General features: G+C 36.9%; 1 protein-coding gene across 1 annotated transcript; it reads right to left on the bottom strand.

Moving 5' to 3' along the window:
- Positions 1–374: 374 nt before the first annotated feature.
- Positions 375–3,823, bottom strand: LOC107778518 (uncharacterized). The gene is made up of 3 exons (XM_016598793.2): positions 3,599–3,823; positions 3,372–3,520; positions 375–661 (listed from the first exon to the last, which is right to left on the bottom strand). Exons 1-3 carry the CDS (start codon positions 3,708–3,710, stop codon positions 584–586), a joined length of 339 nt encoding a protein of 112 aa, XP_016454279.1. The 5' UTR covers positions 3,711–3,823; the 3' UTR covers positions 375–583.
- Between the last annotated feature and the right edge of the window lie 19,033 nt (positions 3,824–22,856).

Here is a 22,856-nt window from a genome sequence, read left to right as displayed (position 1 = left end):
ACCCTTTTTAAAGTCAATGACCCGTGTTATGCCCCTATTAGGGCGTGACTTTTACGTTATCTGAAAAATTGATCAAGTATAAAAGTGGTATGTATAGACACACTTTTGAAAGGTTCAGTGCGTAAAAGAAATTCCGTTAACTTGTTGCACGATCGATGGGTAAACTATGTATTTTGCCCTTTTTTAAATATGACTACTTCTATTCTAAAGGTACCCCCTCACATATCGACCTTACATATAAAACATGAATGTCTGATACTGATTACTTGTAAAAGAACAGTGCTAAAGAATAAAATGTTCCAGTTTTCTTGAATTATGTGAAAAGCAAACATGATGATAGGGGACGAATGCAATAGTTAATTAACAAGTCTTGATAGAAGTAAAATAAAGAGGGCATTTGTTATTAGTGTATGTTTATAATGCAAATCCCAAATTCTCACTTCACTGATCAAAAACAGTCCCTAACATGGGCCCCCTGATGCAGTTGGCTGCCTTGTGACCAATTTCCATCCAAGAAGTTCAAAACATGAACATAAGAGCAGAATGTTTTTCTTCACTAAAAGGACCAAAACCAAATGATTTATTAGGCTTTCACAGGCTCAGCTCTGGGCCTCCAAAGTCCCAGCCTATATTTGTGGGTGTACTTCAATATCAGCTTCCTCTGCAACATCACAAGCAATATGTCAAGAAGGGCTCGTGGATGCGAAAACACAGCAGAAGGGATTGATGGCTGTCGTTTAAAACACAGTGCCATGATTAATCAATGCAGCATACCAATATGGCATGCTACTTATTGTATAAAAGCTACCGCTATGGTATGCTTATCTCCAAATCTTAGAAAGTGCCTACAGGAACTAGTTCTAAGCATTAGTTCGCTCAGTTTCTCAGGGTTATCAAATTGGCAAGAACTTAGGAACTGTTAACTGTCGAACCTCATAAGAAAAGATTACTCTACTAAGACTAGAAAGCCTTAAGTTTGGCCACCACTAAATAGCAGACTTGATATGATCGGCAAAATTGATATCATTCGCTCCACCTTCATATTCATGCATGACAATTACAACCAAAAGTTAATCTTCACTAATTCTTCCAGTGGTTGGGCAGTCCAAACGTGAACACATGCAATCCCTTCTCCTTTTTGATAACCATGCTTTTTACAATTTTCTTGATAAAAGTGTTTTGGAATATCCAAAGATGAATAAAAAACAGACAAACCCATACTTCTCTTTCCCCACCCTATTTTACAGTGCAACTCCACCTAATTTCACGCAGCTTCTAATATTTGGCATCCCATTTCAGCTGTCCTTGCCAGAACCCTGAATCCAAGACTACCCTACAAACCTCTAAAGTACAGAAAGCAAGCAAACTGCGCATAATGTAACAGAGCAAAATTTCTTACAACTTCGCAGTTTGGAGGGTAAACTTCCAGACATACCGAACTAACACAAGTAACAAACTAATCAATCATCTCAATAGGATAACTTGCACAAGACATCAATTTCAGACATATTACATCATTTTATAATACATGTTCAAACACACCACTATCGCAAATTATGCTCTTCGACAGTAACGGTCAATCCTCAGCTATGATGGACAGTCAACTACATAAAAAAAAGTTGTTTTACAGATACAGCTACGAGACATTATTCAAATGGAGAGCTCAACTAACCACTAAATCAGATGGACGTCATTAAAGCATATATAAAAAATTATGTTGAATAGCATTTGAATGCAAAAATTTAAGAACCAAATTTGGATCTCTTACTGCTTAAATGCATATCAGAGAACTAAATTGGCTCCTAACGGTGGTCATACTTATAAACTTGTCAAGAACAACTTTGTCGGAAAGATGTCTAGTCTCAAAAGTTACATCTTGATCACGATCTTTCAACCAACTGATCTAATTAACCTTTTTTAATGAAATAAGATTCTTCATTGCAGGCATCCAGATGCAAAGTTACAAGAAGGAATTGAATAAGCTCCATTACAACAAAAGACTTAATCTGCTTAGGGAGATAACCGCAAAAAACAAAAGTAACTGATCTAATTAACCTACATCTTCCAAAGACTCTCAACCCTATATTGTTGATGCAAAATACTGCAGGATATCCATTTCAGCGGACTTGCAAAAACATGTAGGGCTATTGACACTGTTGAAGTAAAACTTCAAAGCCAAGACATATTATGACACTTCTACATAATCTCATAGCAAAGATGGTATCGAATTGGATATCATATCAAAGCAAATGGACATAGACAGGTGGATATGGAGAGGGCAGAAGGATAACATCACAGATTGTTGAAAAGGGAGTGCAAGGAATTTACTCCTCAATATGGATCCCTAGAGTGCCAACTAAAGCTTCCTTTTTTACCTGGACAAGAGCACGTGAAGCCATCTTAACAGCGGAAAACTTTACGGGAGGAGGACAATCCAAGTTTGTTGGTGCGTCACGTGAAAGCAGGAGGGAACCATAACAATCACTTATTACTTCACTGTCCTATTTCATACAGATTATGGTATATTGTGTGGAGCATATCGGGAGGTGGTATCGATGATTCCAGTAACTGAGAAAGGTGCTTCTAGGTTAGTCTGTAATTCAGCAGGAAGAGATGGAGGCACATGAGAAGTAGCTCTTCTAGCGTTCAAGTGGACAATAGGAAAGACAGAAATATGCGAGCGTTGGAAAGGCTAGAAAACTTGCTCCTATTGGTCGGTGGAGCATTTTGTTGTTTTTTTATATATATCTGGAGCACCTTTGATATTCCGATTAGTATTGACGACTGTATAGGATCATGCCTTCTAGTAAGATTCTCCGCGTTTTATATACATTTTCATTTATGGGATTTTCCCTTCTCGATAATAAAATTAATAACTTCATTTAAAAAAAAAAAAAAAGGAATATCATCTCAACCACAAGCTTAACTATTAGAATAACTTTAACAATCATACAACTTGAAATATCAAATACCTAAAACGAACTGAAAAACAAAATACTCCACTATTAACTCTCTCATAGCCTTAATCCATGATTCTTTCCACTACTATTTATTGCATCTAGTGCGATTTTTCCAGGACAGTGCAACTAGACAACTAACAACAATTAATGAACTACAGAAAATTAAAATCTTTTGCAAGAATGCATTCTATCAGCCTGACAGAGGAATCAACTATACAGATCAAAGCCCTTTAGTTCTGAAGAATTACTTTAAAGCTGGAAAACAATTTCCTTTTTTAGTGCAATGAAACATAATATCCGAGCTACCCAATAACACAATCTTCCATCTCACATTTGTAAAAACAATAACATATTTACTAAAAAGCATTGGACAAATGAAACAAATTAAAAGGAAAGGGGATAAATACTGACATGTTTACAAGGGATGCCAAGTTTCTTGAGCTTAAGGGTGCGAGTAAGAAGAAGCTTCGAGAAATCTCCAATCTCAGACTCTAGCTTCTCAACGTGGGTCTCTACTCCCTTTCCCACTCCATTCAAGAACTCTGGTATCCCTACCTTTACTGCACCCACGATAGTTTGTGTTAAATTTTCACAAAGATTACAGCTATATTAAATTCTCAAGGATGAAACTGAAATACCTATGTAAGGATTGGATTTGGACGAAAAGCTAGCGAACCCAGTTGGCACCGACGAGTTTGAAGGTGCTGAGATTAATCTTCTGTTGAAAAATAGAATTTGCCTCCACGCCATTTTTGTGACTTCCTGTGGATTAAGCTTTTATTTGTAAGTGCATTCAGATGCAGCAAACTTTTTCCTCACCCGGCTGGTGTTTGAGGTTTATGTTCAAAACCCTCACACCAGTGTGCAAAGATAGTAGAACCTGAAACGGCACCGTCTTAACCTATTTTTTTCCATGAAAATTATCAAATGTATAAGAGGGAGAAAATAACAAAAATAGTCTCTTATGTTTGGGGGTAATTTTAAAGTAGTCCTTTAGGTGTAATTTGAGCAGTTTTGATCCTTAAGTTATCAAAATTGAGCACTTTTGGTTATCCTTCAATACTTAACAAATTTTGGATAGTTTATTCAAGGGGAATTGTGGGGGAAAATTTTTTAACCAAAAGCAGCAGAAAATTCTTTTCAAATCTCATATTGCCATAAAAAATGGCACCAAATACTAAAATAGATCAAAAATAGCAGAAATTGCACCTCAAAAAACTGCACAAACATCAGAAATGGACAAGGGTAACAGAATGCAGAAATTGCACCTCATAATGTGATTCCCTGCTAAATCTTTTTTTTCAAGTTCATGCTAATTTAACAGTCAAAGTTTTGTTAAATATATGACATGAATAAGAAAATGTTCACTTTTTACAAACTTAAAGAACCAAAACGAAAAATGTTAATCCGCTTCTGATTAAAAGAGAGTAAAAGAACCAAAGGCAAGCTGATGAGATTTTTACCTAGCTATACTATAATAGAAATCTATTTACCTCCTTTATTTAGGTTCCTTATTAGTTACTTTGTATATTTATATTTACAAGTTATATACAAAACCATAAAAAAGAAGAAAATTCAAGATCCCTTAAATTTAGCCTATCAGTTACATGATACCCACCCCATTTCCAATAACCGCTATTTAAGATTTTGTTCCTTTTCCAAAGGATTTCGAAAATATTTTCTCTCTTGATAATCACCCAAAGCTCTCTTAATTTTTATACCCATTGTTGTCCCCCCAAAACTATTGATTCTTTTCTTTTTCCAAAGCTTTTCATTTCCTCTTTCTTACTACTCACCCAAAATCTCTCTTTCTTATTGATACACTGCATACGAAATTTGGAATATTACTTTAGAATCAAGTTGTGGGTAAATTTTAAATCTTGTTTACTTTCTTTCTAAAAAAATTAATGCATGTGTCACACCTCCTTTTTCTGAAGACTAAGGAGTTTTTCCAATTTAAGTGACATTAATCGAAATGAGATTATTTATTTAATTTAGAGTCGCTACTAGAGATAATTATTATGGTGTCCCAAGTCACCGATTTATTTTAAAATCCCAAATCGAGGAAATTGACTCTATTTATGGTCCGCGAACATAGAAGACCTGGTAAGGAATTCTGTTAACCTGGGAGAAGGTGTGAGGCACTCCCGAGTTCCGTGGTTTTAGCATGGTCACTTAACAATTAATCCTTGGCTAAATTATCTGACTTAATACATGTTTAAAACCTATTGTGCCTTTTATCTTTTACCGCTTTTAATTAAATATTTAACTGCTTTTTAGCATTGATGGAGTTATTTCTTGAACAAGTTACGATGTCGTACACTTGTCATTTTGGTACACATTGCAAACCACGCCACGTGAAACGCACACGCGATTTACAACATGTTTATTGTTATTTGAAGTTATGGTCGGGACGCGTGAAACATGCACTCAAATTGGGGATCATGTATCATACTATGCCACAGGAACCGTACCCATAGTCACAATGTTTTATTATTAATCGCGCCTAAAGCAAGCTACGGTGTTTCAAAATTGTTTAGTCCTAAACTAATTTGAGATTTTGTTGTGGGGGCTACGAATTACGGAAATCACTTGTGAATAAGTGTACAAGTATTAATTGATTCTAATTCTTTGGACCTTTGCTGCATTGGAGTTCATTTGAAAGTCAGATTCACAATGCAAAAAACGACCTAACTTAATGAAAGAAACTGAGCTCCACACAAATCCCTTCTAGGCAAGCGGGGCTTAAATATTTCTGAAGACAGAAGCCCAATAACTCTGTTAACACCTCTCTTTAATTTATTTTTTTGCACTTCAGCATCAAATACAAAATCAGCAACAGTCACATAAAGTTCTAAATATCAACATACGAATAAACGATTATATGGCTAGTTCGCTAACTCAAACTCAATTTCGCAGAAAACAGTACACTATCAGCCATCGACGGAGGTTACTTCTTTCAATTGTTCTTAACATGAAACAAAGAACCTATATAATTGCTCGAGTAATTCACATCACGAATACAAGCTATACATATTGCAAATGATTAGGTCTACATTATCATGTCATTATAAGATAAAAATCCAGAAATTCAGCAACTTATACAGTACCACAGGGACTAAACTGAGTGGTTCAAACGACTTGAATGAAATTTAAATCTGTGAGACATATCCTCTAACAACAAACAGCCACATGAGTTCAAACGAATTGCAATCAAATCTCATAAATTCCTAAATATCAAATAGAGTTTCAATTCCTTCAATTCTAATAAATAACTTGAACAATTAATGTAAGCATATTCAGCATTAAGTATTGAACAAAAAAGGGAAGACAAATAGAATTTGAGGCTTAGGCGAGCCAGATCTAAATCTGCATGAACTTGTAGTGATTTAGCTAAGAAAGAACAGAAAAGGAAAATTTGCAGAATTTAAGTAAAAAGATTAAATAAGATTTTTCATTCTTCAATGGATCTTTACAAGGATGCTGCTGGGATAAATAAGGTAAGAGTCCTACAGCTGTGACCACCTGGATAACCAATGAGAAATGAATAGAGGTGGTAATATGCTAACGGATACAAAGGGATAAGAATGGACACATGTCTTTTAAAGATGAAAGCTACACTATTAGGATAAAACTCTAAACAAATAAAACTTAAGGGACTTAAGTGCTAATATACTAGAATATTTTGCAATTAGCATCTTTTCCAATCAGTAACCAAGTTTTCCAATTTCATTTTCTGAACTATCCCGTTCCACAACATCCCACCTTCCTTCAAGAACCTTGATCTTCAAGGTTGAAATTCAGGGAATTGGGAAGTGATAAATGAATAATCCTCCCAAGTTGCATCCTCTGGAGCCAGATTGGCCCATTGCACCAAGATTTGTGTAACAACTTGATTGTTCCTCTTCACCATTCTCCAGTTAAGTATAGCCACTGGTTCTGCCATTAACTGGCCTTCAGGTGTGCTCAAAGGTTGTTCCTTTATGGAAAAATCTTTTGGACCCAATTTCTTCTTCAGTTGAAAAACATGAAAAACTGGGTGGATTCGAGACTCGACAGGTAATTGGAGCTCATACGCCACAGAACTAATCTTTTTGATAATCGGATAGGGACAAAAAAACTTGGAGGACAACTTTAGGTTCTTTCTCACAGCCACTGAAGATTGGCGATAAGGCTGTAATTTGATGAAGACTAAATCGCTTACTTCAAAGGTGCGCTCACTTCTTTTGCTATCAGCGTATTGCTTCATTCGTTCCTGAGCCTTAATTAGATTTTCCTTCAGTTGTTTGCTTATTATCTGCCTTTCTTTCAACAATTGATCCACGGATTCAACCTTGGATTGTGCAATCAGCTCGAAGGTTGGCTGGGGTGGATCATACCTGTATAGAGCCTTGAAAGGAGTCATATTGATTGCGGACTCTATTACTCGTGTTGTACCAAAATTCTGCAAGAGATAACCATTTGCCCCATTCCTTAGGCCTTTGCCCAGTCATGCATCGGAGGTAAGACTCCAAACATCGATTCAACCTTTCTGTCTGACCGTCGGTTTGGGGATGATATGCCGAGCTCAATTTCAACTGAACCTGTAGGTTTTTGAAAAGTTCTTGCCAAAATAGGCTCACAAAAATTGGGTCTCTATCAGAAACAATTGAGGACGAAACTCCATGTAATTTGCAAACATGGTCAAGGAATAATTGAGCAACTTGAGTAGCATTATACGGATGAGCTAATGCAATGAAATGCACATATTTTATAAACCTATCAATCACCACTAGAATGACTTCCTTTCCTTGTGATTTATGTAATCCCTCAATGAAATCCATGGAAATATGTTCCCAAGCTCTTTCCGGAATAGGTAAAGAGTGTAGCAATCTAGGGTAGGCTACACTCTCATCTTTGTTCCTTTGGCAGACTTCACATTCCTGTACCATCATTTTCACATCTTTAATCATCTTTGGCCAGTAAAAAAGTGCCTTAGGTCTTTGATATGTGGCATGAATTCCATAGTGCCCTCCCCATGAGGTTGAATGCATATCATGAATCAATTTTGCCCTGAGGCCTAACTGTTTTCCCACCCATAATTTCTTTGGAACCTTAGCCGTCATAACTGTAGTGACACATCTTGTACTGCCTTGGAGTCTAAGCTGAGCTTTGTGATTAGTTCTTGAGCCTCTTGATCACCTTCATAGCTTTCTATCACTTCTTGTACCCATTGGGTTGAATCACACTTAGGCCCAAACACAAAGCTTCTGCTTCTTGGTTAACCCATTTGGTTTCCTCTTCCCTTCGAGACAACGCATCTGCTACTAAATTCTCTTTCCCTTGCCTGTAGTATATTTCATAGCTTAGGCCCATCAATTTTTTCACTCCTTTGTGTTGTAATGACGTAGTGATGCGTTGATCTTTGAGGAATTTTAAACTAAAATGGTCAGTCCGGATGATAAAGTGACTGGGTTGAAGGTAATGTTTCCATTTTTCAATTGTTAAAAGAAGGGCAATTAATTCCTTCTCATATGTTGAAAATCCCAGGTGTTTTTGACACAAAGCCTGACTCATGAAAGCAATTGGTTTGTTGTTTTGAGACAGAACAACTCTTACTCCCAGATCAGTAGCATCTACTTCGACCACAAATGGTAACTTAAAGTCGGGTAATGCTAATATTGGTGCTTGGGTCATAGCTAACTTCAAAGCCTCAAACGCATGTGTTGCTCCCACATTCCACACAAAACCCCCTTTCTTTAGTAACATGGTTAATGGTTTACTGATTACTGCATAGTTCTGAATGAACTTGCGGTAATAACCCGTTAATCCCAAAAAACCTCGCAGCCCTTTGATGCAATTGGGCTTAGGCCAATTCACCATGGCCTCTATTTTTGCACTGTCAATTCTGACCCCATCCTTTGTGATGACTGTCACACCTCCTTTTTCACCCGCGCCACCCGCAAAGGGGCGCAGAAGGGAGTTTTTTCCAATTAAAGGACAATCGAAATGGTGGTGTCCCAAGTCACCGATTGAATCCTGAATCGAGGAAAATATTCGACTTTCCAAATGAAGTTTGCGAAACAGAAATTCTAAGTAAGGAATTATGTTGACCCGAGGGAAGGTGTTAGGCACCCCCGAATCCCGTGGTTCTAGCACGGTCGCTTAAACTGTTGTAATGGCTAGATATCTGATTTTAATACATATTATAATTTATGTACTTTTATCAACTTTAAACCGCTTTTATTATAATAGAATTGTAACGTCGTGAAAATGCGTTTCGAACCACGTCGCAATTAATGCACCCGTGGTTGTTGACACATTTTTGACTCTGTTGAGATTTGGATTTGGGTCGCATAAATGCGCATCCGAGTTTAGGGATGTAATATTATTAAAATCGTGCCTAAAGAGTCTAATGCTTTATTACTTTGGGGAAGGCCGTGAAATTTGCTAAACGACCCATCTCGAAGTCTAAGTATTCAATTAAACATTTATCGAGGGCCCCGCAATTTGTGCGTTTTATTGGGCGAGGCTCATCTCATTTATTTTAAAAGGATAATCCTAAAGTGCCTACATTTTTTCCTATTAAATTTGTCTCTAAAAAATAAAAGAGAAAAAATCCTAATTAATTACATACTTAAAAATAACATATTAAATGCTAGGTTAAGACAAATGTTAACGGAAAGGAATATTACTAAAATTGTAATTATAAATACAATATGGAATTGTCAAATAATATATATTTAAAAGAAACTAATTATCCCATAACCAGATTAAACTCGCATTGTTAGATGACTTGAACTGTTGAAATTAATTATTTACAACTACTGAAAATTAGAATCAATCTTAATTACTAATGCATATTTCTAAAATTTATTAAATTTAACATTAACTCGCCTTGTTTGAACTCAAATCATGCCATAATGCCTAATTCGCGAAATTAATTTAAATTCATGCTTTAACTAAATTTAGCTACATGTTTTCGATTAACTTAATGTTGACAATATTAAAACCTTCATAACTAGTGAACTTAATCAGTTTTGCCAAGCCGATTTAGTAAAGACCGACTTATGTTATTTTCCTCTTATTCCAATTATTAAACAGTTTGACAGTAATGAGCATGCTTAAATATATTGTAACGACTCGACCGGTCGTTTTGAGCTCCGGCATGTCATTCAGCAGCTTGAGGCCATGAGCGGCTTCATCTCAGGTATATTGACTTGTGTGTATGGTCAGAATTAAAATTCAGGAAGTTTGGAGTCAAATCTAAATGGAAATTCTCATTTTGAAAGCTTAAAATTGAAGAAATGAACTAGGATTGAAATTTTGAGTAAACGACCTCAGAATTGGGATCTGAAGGTTCCAGCAGGTTCGTATGATGATTTCGGACTTGGGCATATGCCTAGATCGGGTTTTGGATAACCCGGGAGCGTTTTGGCGCCTATTGTGGAAGATAGCATTTTAGAAGAAATTGCATCAGTTTGGTTTAAAATGCATTTCAGTGTTATTGATGTCCGTTTGGGATTCTGAGACTGGGATTAGCTCCGTATGGTGATTCTGGATTTGAGAGCGCGATCGAAAGTGAATTCAGAGGTCCGTAGGTCATTTTGGAGCTGTTCGGCTAAAGATGGAAAATTGAAGGTTTTTGAGAAAATTTGGCGAGAAGTGGAAATTTTGATATCGGATTCGAAATGTGAATTTTATGGTTTGGATAGCTTTGTTAGGTTATTTGGGACTTAGGAGTGTGTCCGAAATATCTTTGTGTTGAAATATATGAATTATGGGAAAAGTTTGAAATTTTTTGATATTTAATATTGTTAAAGTTGACTTTGGTCAACATTTTTGGTAAACGGATCCGGACCCGTGAATTTTCGGTCTCAAAAGGTCCATAGAAAAATATGGGAGTTGAACATGTTTCCGGAATCGAATTCCGAGGTCCCAGGCCCGAGAAATGAATTTTTTCGTGAAATTGTTTTCTGAAAATGTTTAAGGAAAATGAAAATGAAATTTGATCAGAAAGTAATGGTATCGGGCTCGTATTTTGGTTCCGACGCCCGGTACAGGTCATATATGTTGGTTAAGCGTTTCCTGTAAAGTTTGGTTACAAACGGACGTTGTTTGACGGGTTTCGGCCTTAAATTGGAAAATTTGAAAGTTTATGAAATTTGAAAGAATTCTTGGATTTAAGGCTCAAATCATTGATTTTGATGTTATTTTGGCGATTTGATCGCTCGAGCAAGTTCGTGTGATGTTTTAGAGTCAGTGTTCATATTTGGTTTGGAGCCCCGAGGGCTTGGGAGTGTTTCGGAGGTGTCTCGGAGTGATTTCGGACTTAGGAAAAATTGCAGAAAATTGCAGAAAATTCTGCTGTGCCCAGAAAATTTTAGGTACGAGTAGTCCAGTTTGGAAGCTCATATCTTGTAATCTATAAGAAATCAGAAAAAGTGCAAAACACAAAAGTTGTAGCCCATACATTCTTGTTTTCGGAAAGTTAAACCATTCACGATTTGGATATCATCTCGGAAAGTTACGATGGATCGAAAAGGGCTGCGGGAGCAATTTCGGCAGAATTTACGATGCACTTTAGAAGCTCATATCTCGGGATATATAAAGAGTGATATGGTGTACAACCTATCAAATTAAAGATCTTTGAGTCTAGTTTCTAAATCTTCAATCCGTTTGTCATTTGGATATTTATACAAGACGTTATGGGTGTTTAAACAGAAGGTGTCCGACAAGGAACAATTTTAATATGATGTACAACTTGTATAGCACAAGTGCAAGGTACAATTCGACGAAGCACATGCAGATTCTTTTATACACAGATTTAGCTCACTTTTCTTCATTTCTTCAAAGTATGGACGATTTTTGGGGAGCTTCAAGAGGGGATTTTCATCATCAATGTGAAGGTAAGTTATCCCCACCTATTTTGAGTTAAGTACTAAGTATGGATTTAAGCATGAAAATTGTAGAAAAATTGAGGATTTAGGTCTAGGGATTTGAAAATAAGATTTGGTGATTTGAGGGGTCAAATGAACTCCGATTTTGGTAAATTTTATATGTACGGACTCGTGGCGAGACGAGGAATCCGGTGATGTGACTTTCATAATTTTTCGAGAAGTGGGCCCGGGACTCGGGTTTTGCAAATTTCGTGATTTTCGATATTTTTCGAGTCTTTTCGATTGGGTTATATTCCCTTAGCGTATTGTAATATATTCCTTTTGGTTTTGGCAAGATTCGACGCGCGGGGAGGTCGATTCGAAAGGAAAGGGCATCACGGAGTAGACTTTTGGCCATCTTGAGGTGAGTAATAGATGTAAATGCTGTTCTGAGGGTTTGAAACCCCGGACTTTCACATCGTAACGCTATATTGAGGCGTGACACGCACTCCATGACGAGTGCGGGGTCAGATACTATTGGAGATTGTGACTTGGTCCATCCCTTGTGATGTTTATACTATACTGGTGATTGATACACATACTTCATTGATATTACTGGGCTTGATGCCATGTTTAGGGCCTTGTGCCAATTTGTAAAATCCTTCGAGGATTGATATTACTGCTTAGCATGATTTGCATATCATTTAATTTCACTCCAAGGTTTTAAATGTTGTTTTGCAAACTCAACCACAATTCTAAGTGTTGAAAACTTAAATGATATTTTTAAATGTATTCCGGGCTGGGAACTTCTGTTTTGTAAATGTCCAAGGGGATTATTATATTATTTTCTAGACTGATTATAAAGTGACTTGAAACAGTGGTAACAATGACACTGTGTGATATACTTGAAACAGTGGTAACAATGACACTATGTGATATACTTGAAACAGTGGTAACAATGACACTGTGTGATATACTTGAAACAGTGGTAACAATGACACTGTGTGATATACTTGAAATAGTGGTAACAATGACACTGGATGATATACTTGAACAGTGGTAACAATGGCACTGTATGATATAAATTGGTCAGGTAACAATGGCTGACCGGTCAGGTAACAATGACTGACCAAGATATTGCGTTTGGGCTGTAGGAGCCCCTCCGGAGTCTGTACACACCCCCAGTGAGCGTCGTCGATGATAAATAAATATTGATGGCTCAGGCTGCATGCCGCAGTGGGTACTGGAATGTACCATCATATGCATTGCATTGCATTCATGTATTTGTATTTATACTAGTGTTTAGCTGCTCAGTTCCATATGTTGTTGTATATTCGGATTGTAGCTTACTTTGTGTATTTACTGGATTTTCTTATCTTTGGACTGTAGTTACTTTTATTACTCACTGTGTCGGAGTACTCACTTTACTCCCTGCACCTTGTGTGCAGATCCAGGGCAGTCTCAGGCTCAGTAGATCCAGTTGATCAGCAGATCCAGCCTCTGGGAGTATCGAGGTAGCTGCACGGCATTCGCAGCCATTGATCTTCTCCCTCCTATCCTATCTCTTTATTTCCGCATTATCGGACTTTGGATATACCGTGTATTAGGATGATATTCTGTATTCTAGAGGCTCAGATTCGTGACACCGGGTCCTAGTGAGATTATATTGTGTATTTTGTTAAAATCCTCAGTATTTTAATCTTTCTTAATTGATATTTCTTTCCGCTATTTTTGATAAATTGGGTTAAGTGTTGAATAATGATCGGGCTTGTCTAGTAGTGTGTTGGACGCCATCACGACCGGGATTTGGGTCGCGACATATATACTACCTAATAATCAAGTTAAAGCAAAGTATTATTTAATACATCAATACCAGATGCCTAGTTATGCAGAGCGACAGAAATTTACAGAATAATAATACATGAAATAGCCTAAATACAATTAGTAAAAGAAACAAAGAAAAAGCTAAATTAAAACTTTAAAATTCCATTCTTCATATGTATTCATACTTTCACATTTCAACTTACAAAATGCCAAAATTACAGTTGTGTACCTGGTATTGCCAATACAAGAAGAAGAAAGTCAGCAAAGTAGTATGTAACACAGCAACAACAACAACAAATAACCAGCAATATCCAACAAACGGAACACCCAGTGACAGATTTGAAAACCGAATAAAATCCAGCAATAACCAGTGAAGTAGTAGAAAATAACCAATTAAACTCGAGAAACAAACCACATAAAAATCCAGAAACACCAATAATAATCAACGGGCAATAACAAAGTGAACTTCTTTTTTTTTTATTGAAAGACCAGTTAATGTTTAACCCTTAATTCTCTCTTAATGTTCAGAAAATTCTTTCTTTTAAACTCTCTTCAAATTCGAATCCCTAAAAATCTTTTAATATTTTTCGAATTTTTTCTCTCTATTTTCAGCTCATTCTCCTACTTTTCATTCTGTCCAAGTCTGCTCTATTTATGTCTCATATCAGACCCCTTAATCAATTAATCAAATAATAAAATCATCCACTTTCTCTTACCAAACCCACTACTACATAAAAAATACAATTATTATTTATTTAATCAACTTTTCTTGAGCCCCATAATCCTACTATGTCTTGTTCCCCATGATTGATTAAACAAATGCATTATTCCCCACCATTATGTCTTATCCCCCATTATTGATTAAACAAATGCATTATTCTCCACCATTATGTCTTGTCCCCCACTACATGTTATTTAATATATTATTTTAATATTATTAGCTTGGTGGACAGAGCACTCAAAATAAATAATTGTTAAAATTTTCAATTCCAAAAATATCCCTCGAAAATTACTGAAATTACCATTCTACCCCTGAAAATATTGCAATTTACCATTCTACCCCATCAGGTATAACCAATTCAACTAATCAATTCTAACCAAAATACAGCAGCTATAACCAATTCTTAATCAAATTCAATCAACAAATTCAAACTAAATGATGAACAACAAAAAAACAACTGGAATTATTTTGACTGAACAATATTTTTAAACAACAAATCTACTTTCAGATTCAACAACAATAACAAACAAGTATATTCAAATCATTGAGCTCAAATTCAAATTAAACTTAAACAGAACAATTAAACGGATTCAAATCACTAGACTCAATAATCAATTGATCTTCAAATTAAATCCAACAACATTACAACAAAGATGAATGATTCAAACTAAATCAAAAAATTTAAAACCAAAACATAAGTTCACATTAAACCACTGGATTAAAAACGAACTTCAAACAAAAAATGAACACAAATTAAATCTATATTAAACAACAAAGATGACGGATTCAAGCGATTAAACTAACACTCTTCTATATTAAAACTAAACAGGAACATAAAACAAACTGAAGAAATAATCAAGAAATGATAACAACGAATAAGAAAAGAATCAAAGATATACTGATTTCAAATCCGAGAATATCAAACAAAATACGAACAGAAATGAAACTTAAACCAACTAACCAGAAATGAACAACAACGAGCTCGAACGGAAACGGACAACTCGAACAAACAACCTCGACGTACCGGATCTCGATGAACAACGAAAACCCCACCTTCCCTTTAACCTTGACGAACTCAAACTGGACCTTGACGAGGCAGTCATGGCGAAAAAAGAAGACGAAGAAGCAACAACAACAACAGTCATGCTGCTGGTCGCGGAACGGGGGGGGGGGGGGGATGATTTTTCTCTTCGTTTTTTTATTTCCGGCGAGTTGGGGTTTCTTTGGGTGGTCGACTGAAGAAGGAAGCAGCAGGTGCAGCTGGTTTGGACGTGAAGCAGATGCTCGTCGAGGCAGCTGGGAGGTGAAGCAGAAGAAGCAGCAACGCAGCAGCCATGCTGCTCGTTAATGGCGGACGGGGTGGTCGTTTAGACGCAGACGAAGGAGGCAGCCATGGATGTTGGTCGTTCATGGTGGAGCTGGTTTTGGTGGTCAGCTGGTGGAGTTGTTAGACGATGGGGTGATGGAAATGGCGGAGGGCAGCCATGGTCGAAGCTGAACGAAGCAGCAGCAACAATGTCACGACCCAAACCGAAGGGCCGCGACGGGCACCCGGTGCCTTACTCAACCGAGTACCAATGAAACATATCTTTCTTATCATGTTATCATGAGTAAATGAGCCAGAAACCCATCATGAGATAACAAGAATAAAACATAAGGGAATAGTCAACATATGAAGACCCAACATGATATACAAACTAATATATGTGACATACGGGCCTATAAGGCCGACATGACCATTAGTAAACTCGAAACATAGGCCGACAAGGCCATACAATTATCCATACACCTGACATATGTCTACAAGCCTCTAAGAGTACATAAAATCATAAAGGCCGGTACAAGGTCCCGCCATATCAATCAATACATATCCAAAGCATACTAACCAAATAGGCAACTCCGGAGCAAGTGGAGTGCACCAACACCTTCGCTGAGCTAACAGCCTACTAGGAGGACTGTCAACCTATCAATCGGGACCTGCGGGCATGAAATGAAGCGTCCCCAGGCAAAAGGAACGTCAGTACGAATAAAGTACCGAGTATGTTAGGTAGGAAAGCATAAACAAGAACAGTAATGTAAAGAGAGAGAGATAGAGGAGATACAACCTGTAACATCAGAGTGCCTCTGGGGGTTACTGATATGAAATGCATAATACATATATATACATAAACTTTTTAAAACATTCGCCTATGTGGGCATCATCATCATCATCATATCGTACCCGGCCTCAAAGAGGACTCGGTAAAAGCGTACCCGACCATCATAAGGTTTGGTAGAATCGTACCCGGCCACGTGGAGCTCGGTAAACCCAACTGATCAGTGGTTGCACAATAGGTGCCATACCCGGCCGACTATAGCGCGGCTCGGTAGAGTAAAATAGATACATATATATAATGCATGCTAGACTCATAGAATCACATTCTAAACCTTTTGGAGTGACTTAAGAACATTATGGACATCCATACCCTCAATATGAACCTTAGTAGGATTCAAGGATCATACACACTTGCTTAGAATAATTTTACAAGGAAAGAACAACATGAACAACCTTAGTTGCTAGGAGTAGATCCGTTGTGAAGTAGCGTATTCATTTCACTTTAGATCATGCCAAAAGAAAGAAGAAAGTGCCTTAACATACCTTAAACCCGTTGAGTCCTTAATCACGTCCAAGCAACTCTTCAAACAAGTCAACACAATCTATCATAGTATAAGGAGATTCAAAATCAGTGCTGAGCAAAGGCTAAGTCTATAACTTAAGCTAGTAGCTCGTTTACATAAATTTGGGCAGCATCTCCCTTATAACAAAGGCCTCCTCCAATATCATATACCAATAACAATTACCAGAGCAATCCATCAATACATAATTATCAATATCAAGACACCATATAATAACAAGAAGTCACAACTACATTACGACGAGCGGCAAGCTCCGATTGGAATCCGTATACCCCTTATCAATCCTTATAGACTTCTTACTTCAACATAAAAGTATCATTAACATGATAATGAAGTCATTAATCAATGATTCCAGCCTTAAACCATATATTTATAACAACGAAAATAATCCACAACTTCAACTATCCTCAATTAGCAACTTTATTCACTAGTTCATGTCTAGCCCATCCATTTAACTTAATCAACATCAAGATAACCTTAGGTACAAACAAGATCACAATATACATACCTTATACAATAACTTCAAGTCAAAATCCAAGTTATATTCAGTTTACAATTACCCTTAATAGCAATACAACACCATAGAAGTGACTTAAGCTAATCCAAGTATTATCTTGTAGTTTATCATCCTAACAACTTAACCAACATACAAGCAAGATTAAGCACAATTAGTACGCTGTTATACTCACCTTAGACAGCAGCAAAAACTTGGAATTTTATCCAAATACAGCCCACAACAATCCTCAATGACAACACAACCTCAAAGAGGTGTTGTTCTTCACTAGAACTAAGTTTTGATGTTGAAATATGGTGTAATCACTTTGGAATCACTTCAAAACCTTGTGGTATATGTTTAGGAGGGTTAGGGGAAGTTTGGAGACGAATTGTAGTTGAAAAATGAGCAAAAATAGGCGTCCAAATCGTTTATAAATTGAAGTAGGTCAACCACCGCCTAAGTGGGTCCCATTGGGAGCTGCTTGCACGGTCTCACAAAAATGCGAATATCTCTCTACTCCGATGTCGTATTGACAAACGGTTTAATGCGTTAGAGACTAGACTCGTAGACCTTCAATTTGGTTGGTAGAACACCCCATGATTCCAAGTAGATTTGGAGAAATTCTCAGATACATTTGACCTAAATTTCAGCAAATTTATGAATGTAACTTGTGATGACCTTTGCCAACTCTTGTTCCACAACTTGCTTGCCTTCAAAATGTAGAAAATGAATATCATACGACTAAAATAACTCATAGAATAACCTCCTTATCATGTTAATAACCCTAGTCTCACCCCAAAGTACATGTTATAACATTCGAAACTTGTCGACTTTCGACGAAACTTATTTTCTTCAATTGGTTTAGCTTCTAAGATTTCCAACCCTCTTGGTACTCGTTATTCATGATCTTAAATATTTGTAACCTCCAAGGTAACATGATTAACTTACTTTTTTTGCTTCCAAATATAATCTCATTTCCAAGCTTACATCAATGACTTACGACGTACTCTCACGTATAAAAACTTGGGGTGTAACATCATTCCCCCCTTTGGAACATTCGTCCTAGAATGTTGACTGATGCGCTTATCAGTTTCATAAACTATGGCTCTTATGAATACTTTAATGTTCATCTTGCCATCTAAGCAACTGTTTTGTGAATAAATCCAAACGCTTGGGCATTCCCCCCTTTTAGGCCTCTTTGTCACGCCATGACATGTGGTCGGAATTTTTCCAACATCGTAACATTTGCTACCTTATATCATGCAGTATGTACGACTGTGTCCTTATATGAGTGCCTAGTGACTCGTCTTCTCTTTTTCCTCCATCTTTTAGCCAATCTCTAAGCCTCAATTTAAGAACATGTACATAATTATGACAAGCTGTCCCTCTAGGCATCTATAGGTGTACTGATGTCTTTCGCTTGGTACTTTATCGAACCTAAGACTATTTCTATCTCTTGTTTCATAGCCTTGTATATCTATCCTTATGGATTTACTACATCTAGGTTGATTATACTATACCATAAAACTTACTTCGTTTTATAATTACCGAGGCTTGCTACCCAACTCCAGGTTACTCTCTCGCTGCTTATCCTATATGTATAAATCTAAGTCCTTTAGTGCTTCCTCAGTTTTATTCATCTTAAGAATAACAAACAAATCTCATCTCATACTTTGGAACTTGTACCCATCTATTGTTTATTCACCTTAATGTTGATCTATAATCTATCACTGATAACTTGCAACCTCTTACGTAATACACTGTCACTAGGGCTCACATCTTATTGGGGAACATCTGAAGTGATTTTCCTGATCCACCTAGGGATAATACTATACTTCAATATCCGTATTTCATTGCATCCCAACGCGATTCATCTTATGGGGGTATTCTAATCCCGTGCAATTAATGAAATCCCTTTCTCATTAAATCATTACTCAATCAAAGGCCTAAGAATCATCCTCTTATCTATCACAATTACACCCTTATTCTACCGCCAGGGCAGCATTCCATCTCTTCTAAATGCACCTAGTCTTAGACTCCTCTATGTTCATTCAGGTTGTACAGAGTTTTTTATTCATATGGAAATCATCAACTCCCTTGTTTTGATGGGTTTAATCACGAGGACATACATATTCTCGTCAACTTCTCACTCACCTTTTCCTATCCTTACTCCTATCAACCTAAAACCTTGTTGCTCTACAATACTTTACCTTAGGACCTACACCGATCTATTTATACTACTCGCAACCTTCCTTTAACTTGCTAGCACCATAAATTTCCTTTCGTGTCTTCTCAGTTGTCCTTAAATGTAAGCAATTACTTTTGCTGGTCGTTCTATCAGTTGTTGCATGAATACTTGGCTTGTCATTTTGCCCACGAATACTATAATTTCCTGTACCTCATATGATCTCAAACATCACCTTTGATGGCTTTTTTTACCATTCATTAGCCATGATAGGTGCCACTTTCTTATGGAGTGTATACAATATTGTAGTGAGACTGTTGTTACAGGATAATTTACTCTTTAGCTCACTATGCTTAGGTGGAAACCTTCTTCCTTATTTCCTCAGCTAGTCTTTCATTGTAGTACTTAGGGAGACCTTCTGGCTCTTGTAAAGTTGCGAGCTTGATATATCGTACACCCGAAGGTAATTTTCGTTATTCTTACTCGCCTATAATAATCCTTAGTTACATAAATTTATGCCTTTGTGCTCGTAGGGTTACTTCTAAGCTCAAATTTTTATTGTCTCCTTAGTGGCACTCTCTCTTATTTTTATAAACTTTAAAAATGGTACCTTTAATTGCCTCAACTCCTATCTGAAATTTTTTCAAATGATTGCGATCTCGTATCTGCGAGACTGAATTCACTATGCTGTGGTTCACTACATTTATCTTGCATGATCTATTGATTTATCCGTGACCTCTTGTCTAGCCATAACTGGGCTCTTCCTGAATCAACTACTAATTACTCGTTGGTCCATTCTCATATATATATATATATATATTCTGCATAATCCCTCTCATATATATATATATATATATATATTCTGCATAATCCCTCTTGGGATATATCCTTTGTCTTAACTTATCTCTCGCCACTAGCTCCTGATGTATCAAGTGTCCATTCACACTTATTTATCAATAACATCCTGGCCGAAAACTTTTACTGCCTCTCTCCGGTGTCGTGCTTGTATAAGGTTCTGGAGTCGCAACATATCTGCAGGAACTGAATAAATGCAACATCATCCCTTTCTCCTTTTTACCACATTCTTTGTTTACCATTCTATAGTTAACTGAACCGCTTAACTCCGACTTAATATTATATCACACCATATTCCCCTCTTTAGGGGAGTACTATGATTTAGTACTACGACAATCTACCTATTGTTGTTTTACCTTTTCATATTCGGTGTCTTTTCACATTATCAATGAACCTTAATCACCTTATGGTAACCTTCTGTACCAGGGATAACTAAATTTCTTACGCACAAAGGTGACACCTACGGTAACTGGCACACTTAGTCCCTTAAGATTAACTCTGCTCAGAGTGCTTGCTTTAGGTAAGCGACTTCCTAAATGTCCTTTAAAGGTTATTCGTCTATTCTCTATTCTATTATTATTGGAGCACGATCTTTGAAATTCTCACGATGTCGACCATTATCAAATCTTCCGGTCCCTAATTCATGTTCGGTTTTATCTTATTCACCAGCCCATACTGATTTTTATTACTCTGGGGTCCTACCTTTCCTCCTGGTAATCACGTTGAAGTCACCAACTCATTTCTTGAAATAAGAATATGACTTTATGGCTTATACTCTTTTATTGCCTTAAGGCTTGTCACCTCTTATATTTTCCTTCACTTGACTATAGACTCTATCATCGTGTCATATTTTGATTTATTGTTATTACCCATATATCACATCTTACTCATGATGCTTCATTTATTTTCTTCTTATTCTCCAGATAATATTTCTTTTGTCTATCACTTTATTCTGAAAACTTCAACAAATGTTCTTTCCCTATAAGCTCCCTAGCTTCATCTCACTGGCTCTTGGGAATGCCTAACATTCTTTTTTTTTACTCGGGGCTAGAGTCATACTAAGGTAAATATTTGTCCCTTATAGGATCTCACTGCCTATCTTCTGAAATTTTTGAATATTCCAGTATTCGTATCTGATTGTACTACTCTAGAGTTCACCATCTGAGTATCTTAGAAGGAGATCTATTACCACATTTGCACCATCTTTCGGAAACGTTAGTTATGATAACAACCTATCCATAATTTTTGGGTTACTCTAACTCCAACTGGATCCTGATATCCCATCTTTCTCTTAAATAATATCTGTTAGCTCCCATAGAACATAACTGAGATGGGTGTGGCCAATTGTACTTACCTCTGTCATTGATGAAGGTACCAAAATGCTTATATTTCTCTGGCTGATTTGAAAATATTGATAATCTTCATTATCTGGGTGCCTCGTACCCCTCTTCACCTCACTTCTTTTACTTGTTAAAACTTGTATCTAGCTTCTGAATTCCTCATAGATTTTCACCATATTCGTGAATAGATATCCGTGCCTTAAGGCTCCTTATTAAGAAGCATACACATCTTAGTACACACTTGATCTGTTGAAGATCTCATATTTACTCATTATAAGCATGATGTGAAATCGAGTTCCTCTGACTCAACTCTTTCACGTCCACATGCAATCTCTTACCAACTATCTTTGTGGAAGTAGGTATCGTTGTATTACGACTAAAGTCGAATTTAGGAATTTGAATTCTTACAACTGAGCTCTACTGCACGATCTAGAGTAAGAAGAAAGAGTGACAGACCTAAATGCCCTGTAGCCTCCTGCTTATAAGTGTGGTGAACAACACACCCATAAACAAGACTCTACTAGACACGGCTTGTAGACTCCCTAGGATAGAACTGCTCTGATACCACTTCTGTCACGACCCAAACCGAAGGGCCGCGACGGGCACCCGGTGCCTTACTCAACCGAGTACCAACGAAACATATCTTTCTTATCATGTTATCATGAGTAAATGAGCCAGAAATCCATCATGAGATAACAAAAATAAAACATAAGGGAATAGTCAACATATGAAGACCCAACATGATATACAAACTAATATATGTGACATACGGGCCTATAAGGCCGACATGACCATTAGTAAACTCGAAACATAGGCCGACAAGGCCATACAATTATCCATACACCTGACAAATGTCTACAATCCTCTAAGAGTACATAAAATCATAAAGGCCGGGACAAGGCCCCGCCATATCAATCAATACATATCCAAAGCATACTGAC

Source organism: Nicotiana tabacum, chromosome 7, assembly GCF_000715075.1.
Source record: "Nicotiana tabacum cultivar K326 chromosome 7, ASM71507v2, whole genome shotgun sequence".
NCBI classification, from domain to species: Eukaryota; Viridiplantae; Streptophyta; class Magnoliopsida; order Solanales; family Solanaceae; genus Nicotiana; species Nicotiana tabacum.
This window is presented reverse-complemented; position numbering and strand designations above follow the sequence as displayed.